Below are 9,687 nucleotides of genomic sequence, written 5' to 3'. Positions count from 1 at the left end.
TGAGTAAGTTTGGGATTCCGGTCCCCATAAGGCTTCTCGAGATACCTCCATTCCCTGACAAATCCTTGCCCCTTCTCACTGCTCCTCAGTTATTCCCTCTGGTGTCCACTCCTTACCCACCCCCCAGACAAATCCGTGAGGGCGATTGGAAGGGGTGTTCCTCCCCAGAGATCACAGTGCTCAGGCAGTGTCAGACTGAAGAGGGATCAGCTCCTTCCACAAGAAGAGGTGCTCACAGGAGGGCCTCCCATCTTTGCCCCCTTTCTCTGAGCCCTGGACGGCCATGCGTGGGCTGGCAACAAAGGCAGAGAGAGATACAGCCTAGGTGTTGTGTGCTTAAGAGTAGGAAGAGGGCCAGAGAAGCCTTTTCCCACTCACCTGGGCCTGGTGCCTTCCAGGCTGACCAGAGGAGCTCAGCAATAATTCAGGGGCTCCAGCTCTTTGAAACCTGTTGCCAGGAAACAGGGAGACAGGCACGTGCATCCCTGGGGAGAGGAATCAGTTTCCAGCCCAGACAAAGCAGTGAAATGTAAGCCCAGGGCACTGACTGGGGGGACTTGGGACCTTCCCACTCCAATTCAGAGGCTAAGTGGGGACATAGGGCAGGGCCCTGCTGAGCACACAGCAGGTATGGCTATAGTCACAGGGATGCCAATGTGGGTCTGGGGTACAAAGACTTTGGAAATGGACTTTATGAAAGGAAGAGGACTTTTCTGGAGCCATTCCAAAAGATCAAATTCAAGTACTCCTGGGAAGGAGGCCTCTGTGGGGAGATGTCCCTATTATTCTTGGCCAATATGGGTCACGACAAGGGGCTGAGGTGGCAGAAGCCCGCTCTGTCCCACCCCCACCCTAGACTCCTTTGGATCCATTCACTTGCCGGGCACTGTGCCAGCTGGGGAGGCTGGTGCATCTTTAATGAAGTCACCAGATCCCTGGGACAGGCTCTCGGTCTCACCAAGTTCCTAAGCCAGACCCACTGGATGCCCACTGAGCCACTGCCTTCCTGTACCTGGGTGCCAGGCCCGTTTCCCCTGCAGCTATGAACCAGGCCTTCTGGAAAACCTACAAATCCAAAGTGCTACAGACCCTGGGTGGGGAATCTGAGGAGGATCTGGCAGAGGAGGTGAGTACCATCCATGCTTGCTGGGTGGGGCAGGGGCAGAGGGGAAGCAGGAGTGAAAGGTACAAAGAAGGGCAAGGGGCAGGCTCAGAGAGAAGGCGGGGGGGGGGGTACATTTCTGCAGAAATAATCAGCCCACTCAAGGATGACAAATGGCATGGTACAGTGTCAGAAAGCCAGGACGTTCAAGAAAAAAAGACTTGGGGGACATTGGGGGAGCAGTCTATATCCAGAGATCTCCAGGACTGCCACAGGGAGAAGATCCTTCTAGGTCCAGTGGGCAGTGGCCACACAGGTACACTCAGCTTACTTACTCCTGGGCAGAGCTGAACAGAAGTGGAATGGCTTGCCTTGAGGAGAAGTGGAGCCTCCTGGTACCAGAGATTGGAACAGGGACACTTTTATTTTGAGGGTCTCTGACAGCATCAGATCAGAGCCACACTTGGACCATGTTTATCCTGACATTGAAAAAAACGTGAAAAGGCTCTGAAACAGTTTTACATCTAGAGGCTGTGATAAGTAGCAATTGCACAAATAGATGTGGCAGGGGCAGGAACACGTTCTGTGGTGTGTGTGTGTGTGTGTGTGCGTGTGTGTGTGTGTATGTATGTGAATTAGTGTATGTCTAGACAGGCCTGGGCATGTGTAGAAGTATGTGTGGGTCAGTGTTAGGATTGGTGTCTGTGTGGTATCCCCGGTGAAGGTGTATGTGCAGGTGTGAACTAGGTATAGGTATTTTCAGGTGTGTGCATTTGGGCAGAAGTCTATGCCGGCATGGCTCTGTGCAGGTTTGGCGGGTGTTCTGTTTGTTTGTTGTGTGTGTTTGTGTGTACATCTGTATCTTGGTGTCTGTGGATGGGTGGAAAGGTTTGTGTGCTGTGGGAGGGCCTCTATGCAGCTGTCTGCAGTTGTATAGGTGCCCAAATGCGAATGGTATAACTGTGTATGTGTCCTTGTATAAGTGCCTCACAGTGCACATAGCCGCGTAGAGGTGAAGACCTATAGCCATGTGGAGGCATGCTCATGCACAGGTGTGTCTACCTCAGTGTGCATGCCCATGTCCACATGTTTTTGGGTATATATGGACGCGTCTGTAGGTAGGCACATATGTGTTTCTGGAGGAATTTTTCTATACAGGTAATGTATGTGACTGGTAGCTTTGTTTAAAGGAATACTTTTATGCATCTGTGAAGGGCGTGAGAAGGGTAGGTGCATGTTTAGTTCTGTGGAATTTGGGGTGCCTGGTCTATGTGTACCAGGCTAGCAGTGGGGGAGGAAGTTCCTATGCCTTTGGGACCTCTCTCATGCTGGTGGGGGGTCTTGTGTCCCAGAGGGAGAACCCAGCTTTAGTGGAGTCTGAGACAGCAGAACCGACCTCAGAGGCCTTCAATCCCATGTCACAGCTGGCCCGCCGGGTGAGTTCTCCCTTCTTCCAACCCAGCCCCGGGGAGCCTGTAAGAGGCTGCTGTGGAGTCCTGGGAGGGGGTGCTGTGGCCCCTCAATGACTCCCAGGCCCTCCCTCCTAGGTTCAGGGGGTCGGAGTGAAAGGTTGGCTGACAATGTCATCTCTGTTTAACAAAGAAGATGAGGATAAGCTGCTGCCACCGGAGCCCTGTGCTGACCAGTATGTGTGTGTGTGAGGGGGAGGGGGGGTTTCTGGGATGGGCCTGGGGTCGCCTTCTCCATGGCCTTTCCATGTGGTCAGTTTGTCTTTCTGACCATGGAGGGTTGGGAAGGGCAACCCCCCCCCCCTTCTGTTTCTCTTAGCAGGAAAGAGGCCAAATCAGCATATCTGGGAGATTAGGTTAGCTTACAGGAGGAATTTACCAAATGTTGGGATTGAGTTGCTAGAAGGTATTATGGGCGCTCTCTCTTCATCCACGTGGGAGGGGTCATCTCCCTAGATTCAGGGAACTGAGCAGAGAACCTTTGGGTGTTTGGAACAGAGGGTGATCCAGATCAGTGATTCCCAAATACTGGTCTAAACTCATCCTCCTCGGGTACTTGTGACAAACACAAATTCCCAGACTCTTCAAAGATTCTGATTCAGCAGGTGTGGGCTGAGGCCTGGGATCTAGATTTCAGCAAGCTGAAAGGATCTGAGGCACACTAGTTTAGCAACCAGTCTTGTAGGTCTTGGATGCTGGAGGGTTAGGGGGCAGGATCCAGGGCCTCAGTCTTCCTCCTAGCTCTAGCTCTGGCACAACCTCCATCTCTGCCCCTTCCTCCAGCCCAGTCACATTCCCACCTCTCTTTGACACTCGCATATTCCTTTCTCCCCTAGGTCCCCTGACCCTCCCATCTCTTGTCCCCACACGTATCTTCTCTACTTCCCAGCTCTTGTAGGGGCTCCCCTCAGACCTGAGATCCCACCTCGAGCCGCACCACCGCTCCTTGATTGCTCTTCCCCCACATTCCCGGGCTACCTCCAAAGTCCCCCCTCCCCTGAGCCTCTGAGTTAGACCTTTCTCCTTCCGTTGGGTCTCTCCACCCGTCCTTCTCCCGTGTTCCCTCATTTTTCTGGTCCCCCTTTACTCCCATCCCAGAACCTAACCCCAGTCCCCACCCCGCCTCTTTCCCCAGGGCCCACCTTGGCTTTCCTGACCACAGCTTCCTGAAACCGTTCATTTCCCAGGATCTCGCCCTTCCCGGTCCCAAGCCACTCGCTCGAATCGTTGGCCCTGCCCCTTTTTCAGGGCACCGTCCCCATCTTCCCAGACCTGGCGCCTCTCTCTGGCTTTCCTACTCTGGCCTCGCCCCAAGTCACTTTCCTAATCCGACCCTGTTCCACCCAGCCCCCCTTCGCGGTACGTCTGAGCCCTCCCCTTGCCTCCACACCTGACCTGTCCCCTGTCTTTCGGGCCCCTCCAGTCCCCAGAAACCCCCCGGGCTCCCCTGGCTCAGTTACTGGTCCCTGACCCCGCCTCCTCGTCTTCGTCCACTGCCGGACCTCTAGCCCCGCCTCTGATCCTCTGATCCGGTCGGTCTCTTGCAGCCCGCTGGCGGCGCAATCCTCCTCGCAGGCGGCGGCGGCGGCGGAGGCGGAGCCGCGGGGGTTCGGATTCTGGGACGCGTTCGCCAGCAGGTGGCAGCAGCAGCAGCAGGCGGCGGCGTCCAAGCTGTGCGGCGCCGAGCCCACCGCGGAGCGGGACCCCGAAGCCGGGGAAGAGGCCACGGAGGAGGCCGCAGAGCAACCCGAACCGCGGGAGGCCGACGCAGCGGTCGACTTCAAGTGGGGCTTCCTTACCCACAAACTAGCCGAGATGAGGGTGAAGGTTGCGCCCAAAGGTGACTAGCCAGACGCTGAACTGGGCGCCCACTCATTTCCAACATAAAAACCCTGGTCCCACAACCCGTTTGACCGCGTGCTTTTTTGTGTGGACAGTCGGGAAAGCTGCTTTTTGGTGGGCAACTTCAGGGTGGGGGTCCAGCTGGAGGAATCCTTCCTTATCCCACAAACATACAGGGAGAAAATGACCAGGGACAGCCAGGGTATCAGGATGGATTGTGTTAGATTTAGGGTACAACTTTCCGAGAAGCTGGGGAACCCCTGAGGACAGACTCCATCGCTCTGCCCAGCCTCTTTTATTGGTTTCAGAGAGGAAGGGAGAGGGAGAGAGAGAGATAGAAACATCAATGATAAGAATCACTGATTGGCTGCCTCCCGCACGCCCCCTACTGGGGATCGAGCCTGCAACCCTGGCATGTGCCCTTGGCCGGAATGCCCAGCCTCTTTTAATTTGGCAAACGTTGTCTGTGGCCCTACTATGTGCTTTGTCCCTGTACTAGGAGGCCACAGACTAACAAGAGAACTCAGACTATCAGCAGGTCCCACACAAGGTGATAAATGGAGGCTCAAAATATAGGGCTGTACTTGGGAGCTCAGAGATGAGGCCGACTGGAGAATTCAGGAATTCCTGAGGAAGAATGAAGATATATAATCTTAGGGAAGGGTAACCCAGGCAAAGGGAGGACCGTGAACCAAGACTTAAAGATCAAACGTGTGAGGAAGACAGGTGACCTTGTGGTGTTTGAGGGAAAGGGCAGGATGTGAGGCTGCGGGTTGGCAAAATCCTTGTTTGGAGGGTCCTTGCCTTTATTATCCTCAATTCTGGTCCAGCCCTTCATACCTTGCAACCAAAAGCAGGCAGTAAAACTCCAGGAATGGGGACCTTTTAGGCACGGGTGGCCCCCAGATTTCTAGAGCAGACTCTCCCCAGAACCGCCTAAACACTCTATTCCCTCTTCCTGGCTGTAGTGTGGACCGACCTGGGGGTCGGTGGAGGAAATGATCGTAATAGTGTGAGTAGGTACTAATTCGGTAGTGGTTATAGCAGCTTTCCTTCACTGAGCACTTCCATGTGCGGGGAACATTGCCGTGAGCTTTCAACTATTTCAAACATATTATGATCACCGAGGGGTGCACCTGCAGTCCAGAGAGGTGAAGTGCTCGCCCAGGGAGTCACACAGTCAGCCTTGAACCCATACTCCAAAACCTACGCAAAACCCACTCGCAAACCCGCCCCGCCCCCTTCCTCCACATCAACCTCTCGACTCGCTTAACGTTTTGCCTTTATTCAGCAGGTTCTCTGAATTCTCAGCCCAGTCTTCACTCCCCAGGGGCCACGAGGAGGCCTCCTCTGCCTCCGCTGTCTGCACTGGGAAGGGCCTTGGGAATAATCTCGTCCCATGCCCCCACGATTAATTGGGGAAGCCAAAATCCAGAGGGGGGAGGAGGGGCTTGCCAAAAGGCCACCTGCGCGCCAGAGGCAGGGCGTCCCTGCCGGTGCCCGGGTCCAGCCCAGCGTTCACCCCTGACCTTCCCCAGATACCAGACTCCTCGGGAGCCCGCTCCCGAGCGGCCGCGGTCACACTTCAGACTCGCGCGGCGGGCTGCGGGCGCGCTGGCAGCCGTACAACCACTGGATGACCCGCGCGTTGCGCTCCACCACCGACACCGGGGGGCGCCCATCCCGCGCAGATCCCGCTGCCTCCGAGCCGCCGCCGCCTGCGTGATCTGAGCGATCCGCGCCGCCATCGCTGGATGTCCAGTCGCTGGTGTCCCCGGAGCCAGGCGGCGGCGACGTTCCAGGCGGGGGGCTGGCGTCCGCGCCCCAGCTCTGCGGAGAGAAGCGCTCGGCACCCAGCACCTCCACCAGCGCGCGTTCCAGGCCGCAGTAGTTGAAGAAGCGCTCCTTTTCCGACAGAGGCAGCGAGCACGTGGGGCACAGCGCCCGCTTGCCCGCCGCTTCCGGGGCATCTTGGGGTGCGGTCCAACCTCCTGCAGCCGCAGGTCGCTCCGTTGGGCCCGGGCTGCTCGAGGAGGCGTCTCGGGGGGTGCCCAGGAAGAGGCGTCGCACCAGCCCCTGGCCCTTGGCGTTCTCTTTGTTCACCAAAGCCTTGCAGTCCCGCTTCTGGCGATAGAAGATGAGGGAGTCCGGCCTTGGCAGCCGCCGGCCGCTACCCCGGCGGGCCGGCCTGGGCGTCCTGGGAGATGCAGAGCCCCCCAGCTCATTGCAGGGGTGCGGCATGAGCGGCCCAGGACCCCCACGCAGGGCTGGCTCCTGGCGTCGCGCTATCACCTGATGCGTCTTGACATACTTAGCTTTGTCGGCCTCCAGCCTCTCCACCGCGCTGGGGGTCCGTCCCCTGGATGGGGTGGAGGGAGAGGCTAGGAGCATCTTAGCAGAACTGGGCGGGACAGTGCCCCATAAGCCACCGGAGTTAGGCAGCTAGTTGAGTTGCTGAGAGCAATTGGCTGGGGCTTCCTGGGTCCTGCAGGGAAAGAGGAATGGTTAGGGGGAGAGTAGATATCCCTGCAGGCATTCCCAGGAATAGGATCAGCCAGTCACTCCTCCCCCATCCAAGGCCGTCCGTGCCCTGCCTAGGGGGCAGAGGCTCTAGCTGTCCCTTACCTCCATTCCTCAAAGACATTGGGCAGGGCTTCCTATGCCACATTGAGGGTTGCCCCAATCTGGCCACAGGACCATGCCAAGCAGGCATCAGCAAGCGGGACACTTGGGAAAGGAAATGGGGCTGGTCCCGGCCCAATTACCGAAAGTGGCCTGGACCGGAAAAAATACCTCTTCCCAATCCAGCAACTTGGAGTCCAAGACAAGGACGCTTCCCAGCCACAGGCTGGCTCCAGCAGGGCCCACCCTTCCCACCCGGAGCACCGAGGTCAGGGATATAACCACAGTGTAGGAGTCTCCAGTCATTGCAGCCAACTGCCCTGCCCAGGCCCAGGAGGGCCATTGAGAAGGAGAGGGCGGTGATCACCAGGTCATGTCAGCCAGCTGCCTGCTACCCACCCACTCCGTGCCCCTGCCAAGGCAACTCCAGAATGCCCGTCAGTAAACATCACCTTACCTACCTCTGCATTTCCATCCCATAGAATGTGACCCTGGCCCAGAGAGGAGGGGGCTTGCTCAGGGCTTACTGAGAATTAGGGCCTGGGACTGGATCTAGGTCTCTTGCCTTGCATTTCAGAACTGGTTCAGATTGGATCTCTCACTTGCCTGTCAGAACATCCTTTTTTTTTCTTTCTTGTATTCCCGCTGACATACAACCAAGCAATTTCCGTTAGAGATGGGCCCCTTGCCTCATTTAAAACGTTCCTGCCATTGATTCTTCCCAAAACCTGCACTCCTAGAAATCTGCCCTCAGGGTCCCTGCCTCCTTCGCATCCTGAGACCCCATGACCCTTCTCCTCCACCTCCCTCTGCAGGGGAAAGGGGCCAGGAGGGGTTGTAAATCAAGAGTTGACAGTTTCCTTGGCAGTCACAGAATGGGCCACCCACACAGCTCAGCACACCCCATCCCTCCCCTGCCCCCTTACTGCCTCCATCCTCCATTCAGCTGAGAGGGACACATCAGTTCTGGGGCTTAGAGGACCTCAAGTCTGGAGGCAACAAAGCAATAGAACTTGTCAGGGATGGGGGGAGGGGAGCCCTGGTGATGAGCCATGAGGCAGAGACCCTGCCGACCCCACTCACCCCAGTGCAACTTGTTCAGCTTTACACACACACACACACACACACACACACACACACACTCACTCATACACTCCGCTAGTGTCTAGTAAATCAGCCCATAGGTGACTGGGAACCCAGGAAGCAAGGAGAGTCTGACAGTGCCTTCCTTCCTGGCTCCTAAGGACTATACCACGCAATGGGTGAGATTCCAAGGTCTCAGGAGGGCATTGTACTTAATCTGACCTCATGGATACCCTCACATCCCCTCAGTCCCTCCTCCTCTTCCCAGCCCCAGTGCAGAGGCTATAAAAATCCCTAAACACAGGCACCAAAATAGTCTGCTGTCCACTGCCTCTTCCCTGCCCTCTGGGCTGGCCTTGCCCAACCACAGATGTCCCACCCTAGATGCCTGGCAGACATCCCTTCGCCCACTTTCTCCCAGTCCTGGGGTTAGTGGTCCGAACTTTATCCAAGGCTTCTGCTCCAGATGAGGGCTGGGGAACTGTGCTCATTAGCTTGGAGCCAGGCTCCCCGCCTTTGGGTCCCTGGGTGTCCCCCCGCCCCCCCACATCTCAGCACTGGGCTGGGGATGCACTCACCTCTGTGTGGGGAGGCTGAATGCAGGGGTCCGAGGGCAGGTCCAGACTGAGGGCAGGAGGGACAGCAGGGACTAGAAGTAACTTTGGTGGCAGCCAAACCTCACTCTCCACAGGAAAAGCTGAGAGAGCCTCCACCCCCCCCCCGCCCCCCAGATTAACCCTCGCCTTCCTGACCCAGAGCCTGGCCTCCATTAACTCCTTCCTGATCACAATCTGTGCTGGAGAGGGCTATGGAGCCGGCCCAGCTCCTTTATTTTACGGGTGCTCACACAGGCCCTGATAAGTGAAGTGATTTGCCTGGAGGCACAGTGAGCTTGGGGCACAGCCAGGACCCCAAACAAGTTCTCCTGATTCCTTCAGAGGCTTGGGGTGGGGACATGCTACTCACGAGGGGTCAGCCCCCTCTGGACCTTAGCAAATCCTCTTGGTTGGAATAGGAAGACAGAGCAGGGTGCTAATAACTGTGCCTTTCCTCCTCTGTAGCAGGCTTAGACCCGTCCTGGTCTGGGTGTGTGGGCATCAAGCCTGCTCTCCGTGGGTGAGGCCAGCAATCTGCAGCCTAAGGGTGGGGACAGTGGTGCTGCCGATGTTCAGGGTGAGCCTGTCCCAGCAAGTCTTGGCGTGAAGGTCACCTGGGAGCCATTGGAGGTGCCTCTGCCCAAAGTCCTCTGATGGCAAAGGGGATTGACTGGGACCAGGAAGATAAAGGGATGATTTTGAGGTCAAGTCTAGGTCCTTTGACCTTCTTTCTCCTCTGTCCCAACTTGGGGACTTCTAGAGCGGGCACGGTTCCTTGTCTGGCACCTCATGTCTCAAGAGGAGCCCTGTCCCCACAGTGCTGGTGCCAGGAGGGCTCCTCCCCTCTCCCCGGCAGGTAAACTGTAGTGCCCAGAATTCAAAGACCAATTTCCCTGCCAAGGGGCCTTGCCCTCCTCTACCTGGCCCTTCCCTCCTTTCTAGCACTTTTTAACTTTTGCAAAGCATGTTCACA

General features: G+C 56.8%; 2 protein-coding genes across 3 annotated transcripts; one reads left to right on the top strand and one right to left on the bottom strand.

Moving 5' to 3' along the window:
* Positions 1–1,042: 1,042 nt before the first annotated feature.
* LOC308241709 (uncharacterized protein C1orf232) lies at positions 1,043–4,419 on the top strand (the record flags this gene model as incomplete). The annotated part of the gene is made up of 4 exons (XM_080655236.1): positions 1,043–1,126; positions 2,455–2,538; positions 2,650–2,747; positions 4,119–4,419. 4 exons carry the CDS (start codon positions 1,043–1,045, stop codon positions 4,417–4,419), a joined length of 567 nt encoding a protein of 188 aa, XP_080511362.1.
* Positions 4,420–5,679: 1,260 nt separating this feature from the next.
* FAM110D (family with sequence similarity 110 member D) lies at positions 5,680–8,787 on the bottom strand. Of its 2 annotated transcripts, none has more exons than XM_080655986.1 (2): positions 8,697–8,787; positions 5,680–6,898 (listed from the first exon to the last, which is right to left on the bottom strand). In XM_080655986.1, exon 2 carries the CDS (start codon positions 6,802–6,804, stop codon positions 5,992–5,994), a length of 813 nt encoding a protein of 270 aa, XP_080512112.1. In that variant the 5' UTR covers positions 6,805–6,898; positions 8,697–8,787; the 3' UTR covers positions 5,680–5,991. The 2 variants fall into 2 exon arrangements, with proteins under 2 accessions (XP_080512112.1, XP_080512113.1); XM_080655987.1 differs by lacking the exon at positions 8,697–8,787 and adding an exon at positions 7,039–7,127 and having other exon boundaries at positions 5,686–6,898.
* Between the last annotated feature and the right edge of the window lie 900 nt (positions 8,788–9,687).

Source organism: Plecotus auritus (genome assembly GCF_963455305.1).
Source record: "Plecotus auritus genome assembly, chromosome: 2".
Lineage (NCBI taxonomy): Eukaryota > Metazoa > Chordata > Mammalia > Chiroptera > Vespertilionidae > Plecotus > Plecotus auritus.
The sequence above is the reverse complement of the archived record's forward strand: the minus strand, read 5'-3'. Positions and strand labels throughout refer to the sequence as shown.